The sequence below is a fragment of the Lepidochelys kempii genome, chromosome 15 (assembly GCF_965140265.1).
Source record: "Lepidochelys kempii isolate rLepKem1 chromosome 15, rLepKem1.hap2, whole genome shotgun sequence".
NCBI lineage: Eukaryota > Metazoa > Chordata > Testudines > Cheloniidae > Lepidochelys > Lepidochelys kempii.
In genome coordinates this window covers 6,369,737-6,391,055 of record NC_133270.1, presented here as the reverse complement: position 1 = coordinate 6,391,055, position 21,319 = coordinate 6,369,737, and the positions used below count along the sequence as shown (strand labels likewise).

Below are 21,319 nucleotides of genomic sequence, written 5' to 3'. Positions count from 1 at the left end.
AGGTGCTGTTTTCCCCCATTCCCAGGGCACAGAAGTGATCAATGTGGGAATTTTCTGTACTGTTTTTATGAACTATCCTGTAGTGGGGCAGGACTCACGCTTGCAGCACCTCCTGCTGGTCATCCAGGTAGTTAGTGTTTCCAGCCTCCAGAGCACCCTCTGCAGGCCAGTGTCCCACTTGCTGCTGCTGGGCCTCCCCGAGTCCCTCCCAGGCCCCAGTGCCCCTTTCACACCAGGGTGCTGCCCCCTGGCAGTACCCCCAGAGATCTGGGTCTCCCCCCAGGGAACCCACACCCTCTATCCCCACCTCACCTCAGTCTTTGGCTACTGCCAGGCACCATCTAGCCTCCACTCCCTGCAGTGGACTGCAGTATAATTGCCACTCATCATCAGCAAGGAGGGTCTGGACCTGCTTCTTCTGCCTACCCTTGAGCTACCCTCTGCAACCCCAGTACTCTTTTCCAAGGGCTTTATCAAGGCCTGCAGCCTGGGGGTTTCTCAGGCCAGAGCTCCCCAGCTCCTCTGGCCTTTCCCCAGCCCTGCTCCACTTTAGGTATCCTGCTCAGCTCCCAGCAGTCAGACCCCTCCCTCTCAACATCCAGAGAGAGACTGTATCCTCCTAGCCCGCTGCCGTCTTATAAAGGCCAGCTGGGCCCTGATTAGGGTGTGGCTGCAGCTGTGGCTGTTTCCCCAATCAGCCGAGGCTGGTTGCTTTCCCTAGCAGCAGCCCTCTTGCAGCCTCAGCCCTCTCCCAGGGCTTCAGGGCAGAAGCGGGTGAGCGCCCCGCTACGTATCCATATGACTCTCCCTGTCACTTTGGGATTGCGAGCCAGTGAGCGCAGAGGGGTTCAAACGCTGCTGGTGGGCAGACCGGGAGACACAAGGGGTTAGCGTCACGTGGCTCTCTGGAGTGATGCGACCTGGTCGCTGAGAACTAGCTAGAATCAACGCAAATCAATGGAGGATCTGGGAAGCCAACGGGAACCCCAATGTCTGAACCACTGCCAGGTAGCGACGGCAAGGTCCAGCAGGCAGAACATAGGAACTCAGCCTGGACCTGCAGGCTGAGGACAATGGACTGAAAGGTGTCTGGGGTAAGAGCTGAGCCCACAGACACGCAGGAGTTCTCACCTGGCACTGACAGACAAAGGGACAGAGAGAGCCAAGATGGTTCCTGAAGCTTTGCCTCTCCATGCTAACCGAAGGACTTTCGGATTCTGGAGGCCAGGTGACTAAGAAATTGTTACCGTGTCTGGGAAAGGCTGCCTGCTGTTGCTGCAAATACTCCCTGGGAGCATGGCGCCCCAAAGGGGCCTGATACAAGCCTCCAGCCAGAGTCTGGCTCAGCTGCAGGGAGCCACGGAGAGAGACAGAGATTGCTGGTGCCCAAAGGCCCAGTTTTGGTGTCATGGACTCCATGGACCTGCCCTAGGTCCTTGGGGTCTGGCCTGCTAAAGGGGTCACTCCCACGGGACTGGTTACAGGCTGGGGCACAGAACAGACCCTGTGGATCCGTGACAACGGGTACCTTCCCAAAGACCTCCACCTCCGTCCCCTGCTCTTCCAACTTCTGCACTGTGGCCTGAGGGGTGTTCGTTGGCACTATGATGGTAGCAGGGATCCCCAGCTTCTTGGCAGCATAGGCCGTGGCGAAGCCAGCATTCCCCCCTGTAGGGACAAGGAGACAGGAATCGGTGAACAACAGTGGGGGCTTGGGGACTCCCCAGCGTGGCAATGGAACAATGATCCAGCAGGCTCTGGATTTGGGCCCCACCCAATGAATCAGAAACAGACCCAGGTCTCCACATCTGGGTCCTCGCATGGATTCGGAACACACTGCAGATGAGGGCTATTTGGATCTGGGGCTTGGGTGAAGCCCCCCCACCATGGAGGGGACCCTAAATCACAGCATGCTAGTCCACACTGCTCCCTTGTCACAAAGATCACAGCATCAATCACTGCCCCTACTGGCTTCCGGGGCAGAGCTGGAAGCGGGCGTGTGGAGACAGGCACCCAGGCGGATACAGAAATGTGCAGTGAGTGGCACCAGCCTCAATGGCTCCAACCTGCGACAGAATCTGGACCAAGCAATTCAGATAAAAGAGCCTTGATGTGTCAACCTGGAGTGGGCTCTAAGCCCCAGCCCCCTTCAGTAGCAGGTTCCTGCTCTCCCTGGCAGAGACCAGGCCGGAAGTCAAAGGGAGAGTAGGATTGTAAGACCTGTTCGCCAACACACAGCATAGAATAACCCGCAGCCTCTTTGGGGCTATTTCCACACTTGGATTTACAGACTCCCTATCCACTGGACTTTGGAATGAGCAAGATCATGCCAGGTGCAGTGTAATATGGACCCACCGATACAGGCCAAGCCCCCATGCACCCCCAATATATCCTGCAGTCAGAGTGAACTCGAGTGCAGGGAGCATGGTGGCTAGTGCAGCTGAGAGGGTGAATGTCTGGCTTTCCACCCTTCAGATGACTAGCCGTTTCTCCTTCCCTCTGTACCTCCAGACCTGCTGCTCTCTGTTTACTGCTGAGGCTAGAAACATTGAGTCATGAGACTGCCTCAAGACACAAACATTATGCCCAGAAATGATCCACTGCATCATTTCACACTGCTCCCCTCTCCTTGGGTTCCTGGCTGAGTCCCAAATGTGTCTTCTCTGGCCTGGATTTGAAAGGCCAGATGCCCTCACCTGGGCCTTGGCAGGGCGAGAGCTGATGTCCCACTTCCCCTATGCTTTAAAGACATCTGCATCGGCATCCCAGGGAACGCCTGGGTCACCTTTCCAAGGATACGGTGATGGAGCAGAATGGCCCTTTCTTGCTAAGTAGCCCAAGGGAGAAGAATAGTTTGAAGTAAATTTACCTGTTGAACAAACAAAATGTTTGCAGCCCTTCTTGGCAGCCTGAAACCAAAGAGAAAGTAGAGCTTGGAATTCACTTAACTCACTTCTCAGGGCTGGTCCTGTACATCAGCCAAGACCGTTTGGAGGTAAAATTAGTGATAAAATTACAGCTATAATACTGCAACGGCAGTTGTACAATTTGGACGACACCCACACTCGAATGCATTCTGTGCCATATGCACACGTTATTTGCACCACCATGTACACACACCAATGTATATTGCACCCATACTGCACACACATATACACTAATGTTTCCACACCATTTTGCAAGCACATACAAGTGCATTTTGCAACACATACCCACACCAATGCATTCTGCACCACTACGCCCACACCAATGCATTTTGCACCACCCTACCCACACACAAAAATGCACACATCCTTCTTCTGGGCATACTCATGGCACACTGTGTCAGTCACCAAGTGCCTCAAAACATCAGAAGAGCAAGGGCTAACGTCCCAATGCTGGGCTCACCTCCTGACAGAAGTAGCTAATCCCCCGAATCTTGAACGAGCCGGTAGGTTGGACATTCTCCAGCTTCATGTAGACCCTAGTGCCTGCAGCCTTTGACAGGGCCGTGCTTTCCAGCACAGGAGTGAGGATGTGGAACCCTCTCCCATCTCTGTCCAACTGAGCTGCCATTGGTGTCAAAGGAAACACCTAAAGTACAGACAAGGCACGTCCCAAGGCAATGAGATAAGGCAAAAGATACCAGAGGCCAAATCCTACTCTCAGTTAAACCTGGAGCATTTCCACTGATTGGCAGTTATTGGAACGAACCTGGATTTGCACTGGAGTAAGTGAAGGAATCCAGCCTTTCATGCCACACATGGATAAGGGTGCAGGGAAAATCTAAGAGGCCAAAATCTGCTCTCTCTGCCCAGGGAACCAAGTAGGTAGGTGCAAAATGACCAGTACCACAAAACAAGGGCTTTGTCCTTGCACAGAGGTGTTGTTCCATTCTTCAGAGTGTCCATAGGCGCTGACTCTGTGGGGGCTCCGGGGCACAAGCACCCATGGAAAAAAAAATAGTGTGTGCTCAGCACCCACCAGCCCCAGCTGTTCGGCAGGGCCGCCAATCAGCTCTGCGGCAGCTGGCAGGAGGTGCTTGCGGAAGGGTGGAGGCAGTGGGCAGGGGACTGAGGGGTGGGGGCAGAGTGGGGGCGGGAAGAGGTGGAGCAAGGGCAGGGCCTTGGAGGAAGCGGTGCTGTGGGGGAAGGATCTCGGGGTGGAGTGGGGGTGGAGCACCGCCGGGGAAAAATAAAAGTCAAGACCTAGGAGAGGGTCTCTTTGCATGGATTAAAGTTGCAGGATCTGGCTCCAAGGGAAGGATATGCCTTGCAAGCTATTTTCAAGGACATCTGAATGCCTTGAAATTGGAACATTTGTGCAGTTCATCGCCAAATTGAACCCCCCCCCCCCTATTTTTTGTGCAAAAATGCCAAGAGTGAGCTATTTTGAGTGAAAAAGGGCCTCTGTATTTGAGTCAAATTGCTATCATTGTAACAGCATGGCCTTCAGTGATTTGCCTGGCTTTTGCATCTAAATTCTTGTTTAAAAAAAAAAAAATGACAGCGCCACAAAACCGGATGTGTCACGAACAAACTGCTTGAGAAATGCTCTGCCATTTGCCTAGTAATTAACAGAACCCAGGTATTCTTGCTCCAGAAGCAGAACCTCCTCCCATTTGAGCTAAAATTCAAGGAGACTCTCCTTTAGGAAAAGCAGTATCGGACATATGACACACCGTTAGCAATTTTGATATCATGCAGTAGAAGACAGTGGTGACACCTGGACACTAGTCTGCTTATTACAATATAAAATGTAAAATAAAATTCTTCTATTTTGTGGGGGAAAAGAACATTTAATAATTATTTATTGCAGTTACTCTGGATAACTGTGCTGACATCAATAGTGAATACGTTATTTCTTGGCTTTCTTTACTCACATTGGACCAGACATTTGGCTAATATAAATCAGGAGAGATCCATTGACTTCCATTGTACTACGCTGATTTACACCAGCAGAGGATCAGGCCTGTGTTCTTTCCTTGTATTTTTCTTAAATTTTCCTTTTTATTTAATGTTGTTATATGCCCAGATGACCAATGGGTCTGTACTGTGATATTACCTTTCCCTGTTCAAACTGGCCATGCTATGTACTTTTCGGAGTTACTGGGGGGAAAATGATACTAATTATAAACGAAACAGTGGTTGCATTTATGAGAAGTGCTGGCTGAAAAATTTCCCTTCAAACTGGTTTTCAACAAATTCAGTTTTCAACAAAAAGAAAAATATCTGATTAATAAATTCATAGCTGTTAAGGCCAGAAAGGCACAAATATGCTCATCTAATCTGACCTCCTGTACAGCACAGGCCAGAGAACCTCATGCAGTAATTTTTGCATCAAGCCCATAACTTCTATATGAGTTACAGCATCTCTCTCAGAACGATATCCAGTCTGATTTAAAGGTTTCAAGGCTCAAAGAATCCACCACATCCTAAAGCAAGTTCTTCCCATAGATGATGACCCATCCCCTAATTTCCAGCAGGGAGGGGCTCATCCATGGCTGTGGGTTTGGTGGGAGGTAGAAAAACACCACTGCTTGTTTTGTAGACCTTCAGGAGCGGGATTCCTATGCTGCTCAGAGACCCAGCCAACTCATGTCACTGGTGACTGGAATGTGGCTCTGAACCCTTTACCCAGAGATCAAAAGCTCTGTCTAGCACATGAACAAGAAATGGGACTGAAAGTTAAAAAAACAAGAAATGGAGACTTCCAAATCAATATCAATGTATCAGCCACGCCAGTTTAAACTCTGGGTATCTCACAAACAAAAAAAAAAAAAAGGAGGACTTGTGGCACCTTAGAGACTAACCAATTTATTAGAGCATAAGCTTTCGTGAACTACAGCATCTGATGAAGTGAGCTGTAGCTCACGAAAACTTATGCTCTAATAAATTGGTTAGTCTCTAAGGTGCCACAAGTCCTCCTTTTCTTTTTGCGAATACAGACTAACACGGCTGTTACTCTGAAACAAACAAAAAAGAGACTCTCCAGCTACTTTCCCAGCATAGCAGCTGGTATCAAGACAAGTGCCCCAGGGGTCGGTTTTGTTCAATATCTTCATTAATGATCTGAAGGATGGGGTGGATTGCACCCTCAGCACATTCGCGGATGACACTAAACTGGGAGGAGTGGTAGATATGCTGGAGGGTAGGGATAGGATACAGAGGGACCTAGACAAATTGGAGGCTTGGGCCAAAAGAAATCTGATGAGGTTCAACAAGGACAAATGCAGAGTCCTGCATTTAGGACAGAAGAATCCCATGCACCGCTACAGGCTGGGGACCGACTGGCTAAGCAGCAGTTCTGCGGAAAAGGACTTGGGGATTACAGTGGATGAGAAGCTGAATATGTCAACAGTGTGCCCTTGTTGCCAAGAAGGCTAACAGCATATTGGGCTGCATTAGTAGGAGCATTACCAGCAGATCGAGGGACGTGGTCATTCCCCTCTATTCGGCACTGGTGAGGCCTCATCTGGAGTACTGTGTCCAGTTTTGGGCCCCCCACTACAGAAAGGATGTGAACAAATTGGAGAGAGTCCAGCGGAGGGCAACAAAAATTATTAGGGGACTGGGGCACATGATTTACAAGGAGAGGCTGAGGGAACTGGAATTATTTAGTCTACAGAAGAGAAGAGTGAGGGGGGATTTGATAGCAGCCTTCAACTACCTGAAGGGGGGTTCCAAAGAAGATGGAGCTTGGCTATTCTCAGTGGTGGCAGATGACAAAACAAGGAGTAATGGTCTCAAGTTGCAGTGGGGGAGGTCTAGGTTAGATATTAGGAAACACTATTTCACGAGGAGGGTGGTAAAACACTGGAATGCGTTACCGAGGGAGGTGGTGGAATCTCCTTCCTTAGAGGTTTTTAAGGTCAGGCTTCACAAAGCCCTGGCTCGGATGATTTAGTTGGGGTTGGCCCTGCTTTCAGCCCAGGATTGGACTAGATGACCTCCTGAGGTCTCTTCCAACCCTAATCTTCTATGACAGACAGACAGCACTTCCTGCCTCTGTCTCCTCCTCAGCCCACCCATCCCAGTGATTTGCCTTTCCCTGCTGGGGGACAATCAGGTGCCTCCTGAGCATCATCAGCATCAGGCTTAGCAAATGCAGGAAGGAAGTGAATTCCAGATCCGTGCATCCTGCACAGAGCGTGCCCGGGTGCCAGTTCTACTTCCACGGATACTAACTGCCTCACTACCGGCCAGGGAGATCTCTCCAACAGCTGGGACATTTAGGGCCTTAAGGATCAGACCCGGCACTTTAGGCTTGCCCCAGAAATCACTCAGCAGATCTCAGAGGGTGGGTGTCGTGGGCTCCCTCCACCAGGCCCTGCTAATCACAGCTACTGTGTTCTGTGCTAACAGCAATTTCCAAGTGGTTCAGATGTGCAGCCTCACAAAGAACCCCTGGCAATGATGGAGACAGGAAGGAACAAAACCTAAGGAAGACTAAGTGTGGCAAGCTCCCACTACCAAAGGAAAGGACTCAACCTCTGTGCTAAGTGCAGATAATAGGAAACATATATAGCAGCCACAAGCTGGGAATCCAGCAGCAGCCGGGGATGGAACAAAGTGCCAAACCTCGGAGACAAGCAATAGATGCACCTTGTCAACCATGGGCACTGCTACAATCTCTGCAATTTCTCCTGGCACTTTCCCTGTCACCTCACTTTCATCCGGTTCATAGCTAGCCAGCTGCCTCTCTGTTAGATGCTGGGGACCTGAGGCTCAGTTTGTCCGTGCCTACTCTGGGGACAGGAATGAGGTGGGCAAAAGAGATTGTAACCATCTTTGTGGTTCCTTTAACCATACATATTTTGAGGGGGCTCCGCAGGACACTTTCCAGTCCCTGGTGTAAGTTAGAGCAGCCTCAGAGTTGCTCTGATTTAGGATTTGCCTCCTATGGAAGCAGAGAGTAGTACAGTGCACATCAGCCATGCTCCCTTTCTGTCCCGAACATGCCCTCTATGGCAGGAGCTGGAAGTAGGGTCATTGCAGAGCTCTCATGCTAGTTCCACATCAACGAAGGAGAACCTCTGCACAAGGGGGTGTTTCATTCCTTGCCCCTTTATGCTGCCAAGAGGGCACCGGGGGCATTATTATAACTGAGAGTCAGACCCCAAGCAAGCCCCTTTGATGCACCTTGAGAATCAGAAATCTGTCTGTCTATCTAGCCCAGCACCAGAGATATTAAACACATTACTGAGGGTGACAGCACTGCTGCAGAACAGGGCACCAATTCCCCACCCGTCTGCCCTGCCCTTTCCTTCGGAAGATTCTTGGGCCCTAATCCTCAAAGGTAGGTAAATGCCTAAATATCTGTGAGGATCTGGGCCTGTCTGAATCCAAGTTGGATCCTTTCTCCTGATCCATTCAGGAGCTGCTCTTCATAGTCCCCGGGCAGTTTGCTTCAGAGAGCACACGCGTGGGAAAGCTAAAAGATGGCCATTGCTAGCCGCACAGGTTCAACCAACGTCACCCAGCGATCGAGGGAGGCTGCGGTCAGCGTGGCCTTCAGAAATGGGGAATTCTTGAGATCAGAACCTTTGACCAGTTGTCAAAGGCTTGACTAGCCCGAGGGCTGAAGAAAGAGAACAGAGTTCACTCGCTCATTTATTATTTACTGACATGGAGTGTGATCCTGGCACATATGCACGACCTACATGCACTTAGGGAAGTGCATCAGACTCATTCAAGGGTTAACAGGTATAAACAGATAATCTCAGCCTAAACTGAAAATATTATCTCCCTGAAAGAACAAGGCTGTGTCCTTAGCAAATCCCTTTAGAGTCAGACACACCCCCTGCATGCAAGGACAGGACTGGCTCCCTGACCTCACCTCTCCCCAGCCCTCTTAGCAATGTCCTTAGCAGCTTTGCCTGTCAGTTGGGTTGCATAGTGACAGGCCTGCCATCTGCTTCATATTTGGAATATTTACCTTGTTTCTGGCTGGGATCTCTTGCCTCCTTGCCCCAGGCCCGAAAGGCGATGCCCTTCCCCACACATACAGATGGGGAGGAGCCGGTGATTCCAAACTGCAAACAGCAGAGCAAAGTTTAAGAAATGGAGGCGGGGAAAGGGAGTTAATGAGGCGTCATCTTGACGAGCCCACTTCCGCCCAGAAAATGTTTCACTGGCTCTTGTTGCAAACATCGCCGAATAAAACAGAACTGGACGAGATTAGAGAAGAACAACAGATTACACTCTATTCGCCAGTCTATTTACTTGGCGTTTTGCATGCTGTCAGTTTCACTGTTTAGTCAGGGTAACATTTTCAAAAGCACCAGAGTGATTAAGCTGCCAAAGTCCCATTTCCACAAGCGATTTGGGGCCACATTTTTCTAATTATTAGGTGTGTAACTCTGGGGCAGCCGTCACTGAAAATGCCAAGGTCAAGGCAGGCTGCAAAAAAGGAGAGCAGATTCTCCCAAAACTGGTGGTTAACACTGAAGTTAAACTCACCAACATGTCACAAATTGTGTTTCTGATCCCCCCCACGCTGGTTATCAAGAAGCAAAAAAAAAAAAAAAAGAAAAGAAGAAAAGAAAAAGAAAGTTAGTTAAGTCCCAGCCAGACTGCGAAGAGCTACAAAAGGATCTCACAAAACTGGGAGACTGGGCAACAAAATAGCAGATAAAATTTAATGTTGATAAATGCAAAGTAATGCACATTGGAAAACATAATCCCAACTATACATATACAATGTATATTTGTGGTAATTCTTACCACACAAGAAAGAGATCTTGGAGTCATTGTGGATAGTTCTCTGAAAACACGCATTCAATGTGCAGCGGCAGTCAAAAAAGTGAACAGAATGTTGGGAATCATCAAGAAAGGGATAGTGAATAAGACAGAAAATATCATATTGCCTCTACATAAATCCATGGTACGCCCACACCTTGAATAGCGTGTGCAGATGTGGTCTCCCCATCTCTGAAAAGATATATTGGAATTGGAAAAGGTTCAGAAAAGGGCAAAACAAAAAATGATTAGGGGTATAGAACGGCTTCCATATGAGGAGAGATTAACAAGACTGGGACTTTTCAGCTTGGAAAAGAGGCGACTAAGGGGGGATATGATAGAGGTATAGAAATGAGTGGTATAGAGAAAGTAAATTAGGAAGTGTTATTTACTCCTTCTCATAAAACACTGGAATGCATTACCTAGGGAGGTGGTAGAATCTCCTTCCTTAGAGGTTTTTAAGGTCAGGCTTGACAAAGCCCTGGCTGGGATGATTTAACTGGGAATTGGTCCTGCTTCGAGCAGGGGGTTGGACTAGATGACCTTCTGGGGTCCCTTCCAACCCTGAGATTCTATGATTCTATGATTGTATAATACAAGAACAAGGGGCCACCAAATGAAATTAAGAGGTAGCAAGTTTAAAACAAACACAAGAAAGTGTTTTTTCATTCAACACACTGTCAACATCTGGAACTCCTTGCCAGAGGGTGTTGTGAAGGCCAATACTATAATGGGGTTCAAAAGGGAGCTAGATAGATTCATGGAAGATAGGTCCATCAATGGCTATTAGCCAGGATGGGCAGGAATGGTGTCCATAGCCTCTGTTTGCCAGAAGCTGGGATTGGGTGACAGGGCATGGATCACTTGATGATAACGTGTTCTGTTCATTCCCTTTGAGGCACCTGCCATTGGCCACTGTCAGAGGACAGGATACTGAGCTTGATGGACCTTTGATCTGACCCACTAGGGCCCTTCTTATGTTCTTATGTAAATCACAAAGCCCCCTTTATTGCATTCCAGTTCTCTGGTTCCCAATCAGCACCTAGGTCCAGTACAGTGAGAAGTTATTTGAATACAAAGTATTCTTCTGAACCCCAAAAGGCTGTCAATATTAGGTTGGCTCGTACCCAAAATACCACACTGCTAGCCAATCTTTTTGTGTCTAAAAAAGAAAGAACAAGAAAACAGCTGGTAAATGATAAAGCACTTAGATACATACAGAGACTACAAAGACCATAGATCAGGTTCTTAGCAGTATTGTTGAGTTTGCTGGCTTGAAAGTCTCTCTGGAACACATCAACAGCTGGGATGGGTCATTCATTCCTTTGTTTAGAGCTTCAGTTTGTAGAAAAGTTCCTCCAGAGGTAAGAAGCAGGAGTGAAGACAAAATGGAGATGATGCAGCTGCCTTTTTATATCCTTTGCCAATGTGGCTTGTACTTCCCTTGTCCTCCCAAACACAAGCTTCACAGCACATGGCATGGAAAAGCCTTAGAGTTGTGTCCGTAGGCATGTCCCTACATCCCTTGCCTTCTCTTAATGGGTCTTTGCCACCTGATGTACTGGGGTTCCACTGAGCCCGCCTGTTCCGCCAGCCCGGGTTCCCTCACCCTGTCCTGCTGCCTACGCACACACTGGTAGGGACACACCCAGCTGTAGAATCACACAGAGTCTGCAATCAGCTCTGTGTGGGAAGACTCAGCTTGGGAATTGCCCTGCACTCAAGTGCACACACCCTCTGGAGTGCAAACCCCAAATTATATTGTCTTGCGCTGTACAGAGATCTGTACAGCACAAGCTCATGAAATTTTCTCCCTCCCTCAATGTGGAGGAAGATATGCACAGCTCCCCCACCCCCATCCCGTTATGATTCGCACAAGCTGGGTTTTAGAAAACAAAACAAGTTTATTAACTACAAAGGATACATTTTAAGTGATTATAAGGGATAGCAACAGATCATAGAATCATAGAATATCAGGGTTGGAAGGGACCTCAGGAGGTCATCTAGTCCAACCCCCTGCTCAAAGCAGGACCAATCCCCAATTTTTGCCCCAGATCCCTAAATGGCCCCCTCAAGGATTGAACTCACAACCCTGGGTTTAGCAGGCCAATGCTCAAACCACTGAGCTATCCCTGCCCCCCCCCCAAATCAAAGCAGATCACTGCATCCAGATCAAAGCAGATCACTGAGCAAATAAAACAAACACACAAACTAAGCTTAATACACTAAATTAACTGGTCAATAGTAGCAAATTCTCACCCTAAGTGTTGTTTTGTGAAGGTTGCAGAGTTTCTTGAAGGTAAACTGCACCACTTGCAGCTTAACTCTCCAGGGATTCCTTTCACAGGCTGACCTTTTTCGCCTGGGCTCAGCCCCTGCCACCCCCAGGTTAGTTCCTTTGTTTCTTCAGGTGTTTTCATCAGTCTTCCTTCTTGGGCGGAGAGGCAGTGGAGAAGACCCAAAATTAACTCACTCCCCAGTCTTAAATAGGATTTGCATATGGCGGGAATCCTTTGTTTCCTAGTTTGATGCTCACCCCCTTCCAGTGGAAAAATACCAGCAGATCAAGATGGTATTCTATACTAGGTGACATGATCAGGTGACCCTGCAGTGTCAAAGGAGCACCCAAGAAGCTTCTCAGGAAGGTGGGAGATTAGTATCTTCAGAGTTCTAATGGCCCATCCAGGCTGATTGCCTATTGTCTGGTGGGTGTTCCCCAGGTGCAAGCACTTTTGTAATTGATACATAGTCCATATTCCGAACTTCGGGTACAGAAATGATACCTGCTTACAAATAGGATAATCATATCAGTAAATCATAACCTTTCCAATGATACCTCACATGACACATCTTGCATAAAACATATCTTAGTCATGCCATACTCAGATCATAACAATATTTCTATGAAGAATATGGGGAGTAATGCCACAGGATCAATTGTATAGTTGATGATCCTTGATGGGCCATCGAACAGGCTAGGCAGTGCTGATGCCAATCTGTCCGGAGATGTCACCCAGATGCACAGCACAAGTTTGGAAATACAGATATACCATACATATCTATAACAAAGGTGATGCAAACAAGATTATCATACTTGGCAAATCATAACATCTTTATAGATACCTTACATGGCATATCTAGCACAATTCACTGGAATTTTATAATATTGGTACTAATAATTGAAAGAATAGTAAATATGGCAGGCAACCAGCTTGGCTTAACAGTGAAATCCTTGCTGATCTTAAACACAAAAAAAAAGCTTACAAGAAGTGGAAGATTGGACAAATGACCAGGGAAGAGTATAAAAATATTGCTTGGGCATGCAGGAGTGAAATCAGGAAGGCCAAATCACACCTGGAGTTGCAGCTAGCAAGACATGTTAAGAGTAACAAGAAGGGTTTCTTCAGATATGTTAGCAACAAGAAGAAAGCCAAGGAAAGTGTGAGCCCCTTACTGAATGAGGGAGGCAACCTAGTGACAGAGGATGTGGAAAAATCTAATGTACTCAATACTTTTTTTGCCTCTGTCTTCACGAACAAGGTCAGCTCCCAGACTACCGCACTGGGCAGCACAGCATGGGGAGGAGGTGATCAGCCTTCTGTGGAGAAAGAAGTGGTTCGGGACTATTTAGAAAAGCTGGATGAGCACAAGTCCAAGGGGTCAGATGCGCTGCATCCGAGAGTGCTAAAGGAGTTGGCGGATGTGATTGCAGAGCCATTGGCCATTATCTTTGAAAACTCATGGCGATCGGGGGAAGTCTCGGATGACTGGAAAAAGGCTAATGTAGTGCCCATCTTTAAAAAAGGGAAGAAGGAGGATTCTGGGAACTACAGGCCAGTCGGCCTCACCTCAGTCCCTGGAAAAATCATGGAGAAGGTCCTCAAGGAATCAATTCTGAAGCACTTAGAGGAGAGGAAAGTGATCAGGAACAGTCAGCATGGATTCACCAAGGGCAAGTCATGCCTGACTAATCTAATTGCCTTCTATGACAAGATAACTGGCTCTGTGGATGAGGGGAAAGTGGTGGATGTGTTGTTCCTTGACTTTAGCAAAGCTTTTGACATGGTCTCCCACAGTATTCTTGCCAGCAAGTTAAAGAAGTATGGGCTGGATGAATGGACTATAAGGTGGATAGAAAGTTGGCTAGATTGTCAGGATCAATGGGTAGTGATCAATGGCTCCATGTCTAGTCGGCAGCCAGTATCAAGTGGAGTGCCCCAAGGGTCGGTCCTTGGGCCGGTTTTGTTCAATATCTTCATAAATGATCTGGAGGATGGGGTGGATTGCACCCTCAGCAAGTTTGCAGATGACACTAAACTGGGAGGAGAGGTAGATACGCTGGAGGGTAGGGATAGGATACAGAGGGCCCTAGACAGATTAGAGGATTGGGCCAAAAGAAATCTGCTGAGGTTCAACAAGGACAAGCGCAGAGTCCTGCACTTAGGACGGAAGAATCCCATGCACCGCTACAGACTAGGCACCGAATGGCTAGGCAGCAGTTCTGCAGAAAAGGACCTAGGGGTTACAGTGGACGAGAAGCTGGATCTGAGTCAACAGTGTGCCCTTGTTGCCAAGAAGGCCAATGGCATTTTGGGATGTATATGTAGGGGCATTGCCAGCAGATCGAGGGACGTGATCGTTCCCCTCTATTTGACATTGATGAGGCCTCATCTGGAGTACTGTGTCCAGTTTTGGGCCCCACACTACAAGAAGGATGTGGAAAAATTGGAAAGAGTCCAGCGGAGGGCAACAAAAATGATTAGGGGACTGGAACACATGACTTATGAGGAGGGGCTGAGGGAACTGGGATTGTTTAGTCTGCGGAAGAGAAGAATGAGGGGGGATTTGATAGCTGCTTTCAACTACCTGAGAGGTGGTTCCAGAGAGGATGGATCTAGACTGTTCTCAGTGGTAGCAGATGACAGAACGAGGAGTAATGGTCTCAAGTTGCAGTGGGGGAGGTTTAGATTGGATATTAGGAAAAACTTTTTCACTAAGAGGGTGGTGAAACACTGGAATGCGTTACCTAGGGAGGTGGTGGAATCTCCTTCCTTAGATATTTTTAAGGTCAGGCTTGACAAAGCCCTGGGTGCGATGATTTAGTTGGGGATTGGTCCTGCTTTGAGCAGGGGTTTGTACTAGATGACCTCCTGAGGTCCCTTCCAACCCTGATATTCTATGATTCTACGATTCTATGAATATCATAATGCGTTCCACATATTCCATACAGCGTCACAAGGTGCCTAAAGATGCAGATAGGCACCTAAGTGAGTTTTTTTAAAGCTTTTAAATCAATGGGAGTTTGGCACCCAGCTGCTTTGGAATATCCACTAGGCACTGATCTGGATCTTTTGATGCCTAAATACCTTTAAAAATCTGGCCCTCAGGACTTTCAGGGAGACTTAGGGTCCTATAATTGCAAATAATACATTATAAAAACAAATGCCCAAGTCACTTTTGAAAATGGGATTTCATTTCCTAAGATACTTAGGTGCTTTTTTACACCCTCCATTTCTTCGCCTGTTTGTGTGGGTCTTTCATGCAGCAGCAGGGGAGAGGGAAAACAGAAAAATATGGCTATAAACACACAATTAGCACAGAGGAAGGGATTGCTTTGGGGGCAGATGTAGCACCAGAAACTACTTTGAACTAATTTTGTGAAATGAACCAGATTTCAGTTTGACAATGCCTCAGCAGCCAGGTGTGATCCATGTAGCTGTCCCCCCTGCAATCCAAGGGCCACTCCTGATTTCCACAGTCTGGCCTAATTCCTGCAAACCAACCTTTGCCAGAAAGTGAATAAAGCTCTGGGTTTAGTTTGGAGCTTGTGACACTAAGCTAGGATTCATCTTCACAGCATCATGATGCAAAATTGCCGTATGAGTAAGCAAACGTTGTGGCATCGTGCTGCAGTGACAGACAATTGCAACCGTATTATTTTGCTCCATGGATAAATAGATGGCATTCCCTGTCAAGGCATCACAGTATTCTCCAGTCCTCATGCCACGGTAACCCTAGCTACTTTGCCAGGCATGCACCAAACAGCCATGCAGCACCAAAGAATTTCCTCCACAATTCTAGGAACTTTAACCCCTTCATGGCTGGGTCTCCATCCTTCCTGCTGTCCAGCTGTTGTTCTATTAACATACATGGGACTATTTAGACAGTGGGATGCACTTCCCAATATGTTCAGGAACTCAGCAGGTGCCTCCCATCCGATATCTCCGGAATGTTTGCTGCACATAAATAAACTAAAATCCCTAACGGGGGTGTGGTGCATGTGCATTCACAACGGCAAAGGGAGAGCCCATGTGTGCAAACCCCACAGGCATCCGTATGCCAGAGACCTTGGTGCGCAAAACCTGCATTTGTGTGCACATGCAAAAATGCAGGGAAATGCGTGTGCACACTTCCACCTGTGCAAACATTCATGAAAAAGCCACATGTATCCATGCCAGCTAACATGGAGTTGCTCAGCAATATGTACAAGCAGATGCATAATTTGCTGGTGCCGCTTAGGAACTGAGTTTTGGAAATTTAGCTCTGAATGCTGCCAAACTGCAGGGTCCCTAAATCCACTTCCAGGCCCCCAGCTGCAGGCATTCCCAACAAAAGGCAAGTTAAGGGCATCAGCTCAGCAGCCAAAGACACAGGCTCTGCTCTGCTTTGTGAAGCGTGAACAAAACAAGAGCACCACACAATCTCAACACTGCGTCAGGGTACGACCGACAGCTGGAGGGGCAGGGCTGAATCAGGGAGGGAGGAATAATGTACAGTATAGCCAGGGTCTAGGTGCAGGTTATTTATTTGCACATTAATGCTTCAGTCTGCACCATACACACAAGTGTACTTGGATTATACAAGAGCTGCATTTTAGAATCAGGCCCAGTGCATCAGGCTGTGTACATCCAGATTTCCTGAGCTGCAAAGGACGGGAGGGGTAATTATCTTTGCAGCCATAGCACTCATGGTTTTGGCCTGTGGTTGTCATATACCTCAAACAGAACATTAAGATTTTCAGACTGATCAGACATGCACACGAACAGTCCGTCGTCTTATAAAGTAAAAGATGCTTGTGCATTTGTGTGCATACATGTGTGCCAGCAGTTGTACGCATGTGCATATATGTTACTTGTGCGCACACATGTGGGCACGTGTGTATGTAGGTAGTGCGTGTGTGGGCATACACAGAGCGCAAGCTGGTGGTTATATGTGTGCATGAATGTGCATTTTGTTCATTTGTGTCTACATATATTTATACCATCATGTGTTTGTGCATATATGTATGCGCACATTTGTGTGCATGTATATTTACATGACTGTGTTATGTGTACATGTTTGCAAGCACATGAGGGCCTATATGCATGTGTGTGGATATATATGTGTGTGATCATTTGTGCATGGATGAGTCTGTGTATGTCAGCACATGTATGTTAACATGTGCAACTACACGTATGTCAGCACCTGTGTTCATGTATGTGTTATAAATCAAGTGTTGTATAGGGGCTTGTCTACATGGGGAAGTTTTGCCCCTGTAACTTTAGTTTACACAGCATAAACTGCCTCACATTCACATACAAAGTACTGTTTTCAGTTTATTTGGAGTCTTAGCCCGCTTTAATCAATCTGCTTTGAAAGGCAGCATAATGCTATTTCAGAATGAGTTGTACCAGGCTACGGTTCCTGTGAACCCACCCCTATTTTGGATAAACTATACAGCTTCAGGCCGGCCTCCCCCAGCTATCCCATACTGCATTGCACATTGAAACAGCCCCTCCCTTTACCTGGGTGCCCTCCTCTGCTCATCTTGACCAGATGGCACCTCCTGGTTTAAATCCTGGCATACACCTTTGAGATTCCAGCTCCGGGCTGGTACACATGCCCAGAGTATATTATAGTGACCATGCCCTGTGCTTCTGCACGGTTACATCTGAACAGGAGTCACCGAAATGCCAAGCTCTACGAGCAGCTACAAGCACAAATGCAGGGATGCACCCTGTACCAGGCCAAAGCCGGGGAGTTGAGGCAGAATTATAAAAACACTAGGGACAAAATAAGACCTCCCGGGACATTTGCTTACTACAGGGCACTGGATTTTTTGCCAGGGAGGCCACTACACCCCACTACATCGTGGACCATTTGGAAGGCATTCAGGTGACCATGGACTCCAAGAAGACCCCCATCCCCAAATAGCAGAGGTCTCTGTGAGCCACCCAACCCTGAGCTGTGGGACCACATTTTCTGGCATCTAGCCGGGCACCTAAACCACAAGACTATCTTTTTTCTGCATATGAGCACCCAAGGTGTCTCAAAGCCATGAGGTAGACAGAAGTGGGACCATGCCTGTGCACTCAAACACCTCCACCAGGCTGTGCAGCTTGAAATCTGAACCCCTTTCACTGGATCAGGCCAGATGACAGGGGTTATGCCCTTGTCTTTCTGAAGAGCTCCACCTGAGTTTTAACTCCCACCACCATGGACAACAAAGAGTTACTGCTCCCCCGCAGCATTACTCCACTGGGCACGAGCCCCACTCCGGGAGAACCCGTGCTCCGATACCCAGATACCAAGCCACATTATGGCAGTAAATAGAAATCCAAACCACTCTGATGTAGATGGGCCATTCCATCTTATTCACAGCGGTGTTTACTGTCTCTCTTCTCAGGCCAGCAATACTTTCTGTTGCCTCTGAGCTACCCTTATTGGGGCTTTGTTTTGCTTTTCAGTTTGTCCCTGTTGATAGCGCCACAATCAGCCATGCTCCTCCAACTCTCAGGCAGGAATCCTCCCACCATGGGCGCTGACTCCGTGGGTGCTCCGGGGCTGGAGCACTCATGGAAGAAAATAGTGGGTGCTTAGCATCCACCAGCCCCAGCTGTTTGGCGGCTGGGGGAGGAGCTTGGGGAAGGTGGAGAGCAGTGAGCGGGGGCTGGGCGGGAGCCTTAGGGAGGGGGCTGAGCAGTGGCAGAAAGAGGTGGAGTGAGGGCAGGGCCTTGGGGAGGCGGTGGAGCAAGGGCGGAGCACCCCCAGGGAAAAATATACACCTATGACCCCCCACAATCATTAACGTCCTTCTTCAGCTCTTGTGCATTTCTATTATAGGTAGCACAACACCACCTATAGTTAAGGTTGCCCAGCACTTTCCATTGTAAGCCCCTGTTTTCAGTTGCTTACAACTCACCAAACTTTAATGAAATTTTTCACATCAGGTGTTTGCCACAAGCTGATTTTTATTTTTTTTTAAAGTTTCAGCTAAAACAGATCAGTCATTTCTGCCAATGAAGCTAGGGGCAAATATGTTGCTTTGCCCACATTAAAAATCCGTAGTTTCCTTGATAACACACTAATAATCACCATTAAAGTTCACAGCTGCTTCCCACTGCCTGGTTTATTTCTCTGTGAGGCACAGGCTACCTTAACTTCCCCTCCCCGCCCGCCCAAGGAGCTTGGACAGATCCCAAGGTACTAAGAGGTCAAAAGTGTGTGACAGCTCAGAGTACTGACTCCCAACCTGCTCCTGCTGAAGTCCGAGGGAAAACCTTTGGACCAGCCCAGGGCCAGGAGCAAATATTTGTCTAAGCTGTTTAGTGCAAGATCCCTTAGGAAATGACATCGCTTGTCTCCTTGTTCCTGCATTTCCCAGCAGACGGAGGGAGCTCCGCGCTCTCAGCCCATGGCTCAGGGCAGGTTTCCTGCTGAGCTTTTATTCTCTTAGCCCAGTTGCCAAGGGAGAGCGAGGCTGGCACAAACAAATCCAGCAGCCCCTGCTTCCCCTCCACCCCCACTCCAGCTGTAAGGCACAATGGTCAGAGGGCAACACCTGGCATTCGACTGCTCTGCCATGCCAGCTGGGGATGGGGGTCAGTCCTGCAGGGAGAGGTGAGAGCGGAGGAAATGTTAGGTGTGGAAGCAGGGGAAGAGAGTAGATGGAGGTTGACCGTTAAACAGAAAGCTGGGGAGAGGTGCAATAAAGGGAAAGAGACCCCGAGTCCTTGGGGGGGCCCCCAGTCAGCAGCTCGCACTTTGCCCCATGGTGCATGAGCAGAATGATCACACTCCATCAGCTGGGTGAGAACCCCTGACTTCCCCAGGGCCGCCTTTTCTAAGCTGGCCCTGGCGGGGGGAAGGAGGGTGTGTGCTCCTCCTTGGGGTTGAGGGACGAATTAGAAATGAAACATCCCCACTTGTCCGTCCAACATCCCCACTGCCCATTCTTTCCTTTGCCTCCTAACTCCTCAGTCCCCTCCACACAGTCCAGCCCCTGCAGGCGCCGTAATCCCCTTCTCCCGTCTGAACAGATCAGCAGGAAGGATATGGCTTGAGGGTGCCAGCTGCCCACGGTAACTAAGCCAGATACTCACCCTGGGCAGCAACCGATGGCAGGTGCCCTGCATCTGAAGAAACGGGCCAGGTTTCACTCTTGGCTTGCATTGCAGCCACCCATGGGATCCACTGCCTCCCCCTCATAGTTTAAAGCTACAGCGCAATTAAGGCCCGTTCACTGGAACAGTCTCTCCAGGTGCTCTGCTCTTTATCCATTCATGCACTGAGAATTCGGGCCCGGCTATTAAAGACTTGGGGGTCCCGGGGCATGAGTAGCTCAGTCCTGGAGACCTACACTCTCATCCTGCTCTGGCGGGTCTAGGACTGGAGCTGCAGCAGATGCTGCAGAGTCTGAGCTTGAGAGGCATCAGCAGTGGGGGACCCAGGACAGGAATAGCAGCAGGGGGGCTGTGGGCTGGGGTAGATTGGCAGAGCTACTGTAGGTGGGGGGGGGTGAGCACAGTAGGGGAGGAAGCATTGTCTTGTGGTTAAAGTTCAGAGCTGGGCATCGGGAAGTCCAGATTCTTTACCTCTGTCTGCCACAGATATTAGGTGCCCCTGGCAAGTCACCTCACCCCTGTTGTCTGTTGCCTCAAGCTGGGTATTCCCCTCCCCTAGGGGATAATACAGCTCTTCTGCTGCAGGTTGATTCGCAGCAGCTTTGGGGGGAAAGCAAAGCACCCCAGCCATCTTTGAGAACCACAAACTCCACAGCAGCACAGCAAACCTGGAGCAAAGCAGCGTCAGCCGACAGGGCAGCGGCATGGAGATAACCAATGGGGCACGAGCTAGGGGATCGGCTTTGCTGGCAGACCCCGTTCTCCTGCTCACAGCGAGATAAAGCGGAGGCCTCCTGAAATGCAGTTCAGCGTCCCAATCAGCAGAGGCTTATAGGGCAGAGGCCTAACGCAACTCTGAAGTGGCCCCGCGGCCTGGAATCCCCGAGCCCAGGAGCAATGGGGGACTCTCATTCTATTTCTGGCTTTTCACTATGTCCAAGAGGGTTTCGGGCTGTGCGAGGGGCAGTTTCCCTGGGGGGGTTGTTACTGCTCAAGCCCGGACAATGACACAATGGGACATGTTAAGGTGTACAGAATTCAGGGTGGAGAAGGTTGATCCAGTTGAATAACGTTTGCATTTGATTCTGCCAATCACTGGATATTCCTCACCCCCCAAAAGCCGCAACGGTGAGTGGAAGGACCAATCAACAGCTCAGGACTCGCAGCCCAAGTAGGCAACTGGTCCACCACCTGCACAGCCCTCAGCTGTGGGGCTCC

The 21,319-nt window shown here is 48.7% G+C and overlaps 1 protein-coding gene across 2 annotated transcripts in view; it reads right to left on the bottom strand.

Annotated features, from left to right (window-relative positions):
- Nucleotides 1-18,438, bottom strand: part of LOC140898691 (serine dehydratase-like) — a 31,153-nt gene extending 12,715 nt beyond the window's left edge. Inside the window, exons 1-6 of one of the 2 annotated variants that reach the window (XM_073312874.1) lie at nt 18,322-18,438; nt 11,979-12,502; nt 8,917-9,013; nt 3,388-3,573; nt 2,870-2,909; nt 1,529-1,668 (exon numbers count right to left, since the gene is read on the bottom strand). In XM_073312874.1, coding sequence (XP_073168975.1) covers nt 1,529-1,668; nt 2,870-2,909; nt 3,388-3,573; nt 8,917-9,013; nt 11,979-12,139 — 624 coding nt within the window. In that variant the 5' untranslated portion in view covers nt 12,140-12,502; nt 18,322-18,438. Of the gene's footprint in view, nt 1-1,528; nt 1,669-2,869; nt 2,910-3,387; nt 3,574-8,916; nt 9,014-11,978; nt 12,697-18,321 lie in introns of those variants that run through there. The other variant, XM_073312875.1, reaches the window with a different exon arrangement.
- Between the last annotated feature and the right edge of the window lie 2,881 nt (nt 18,439-21,319).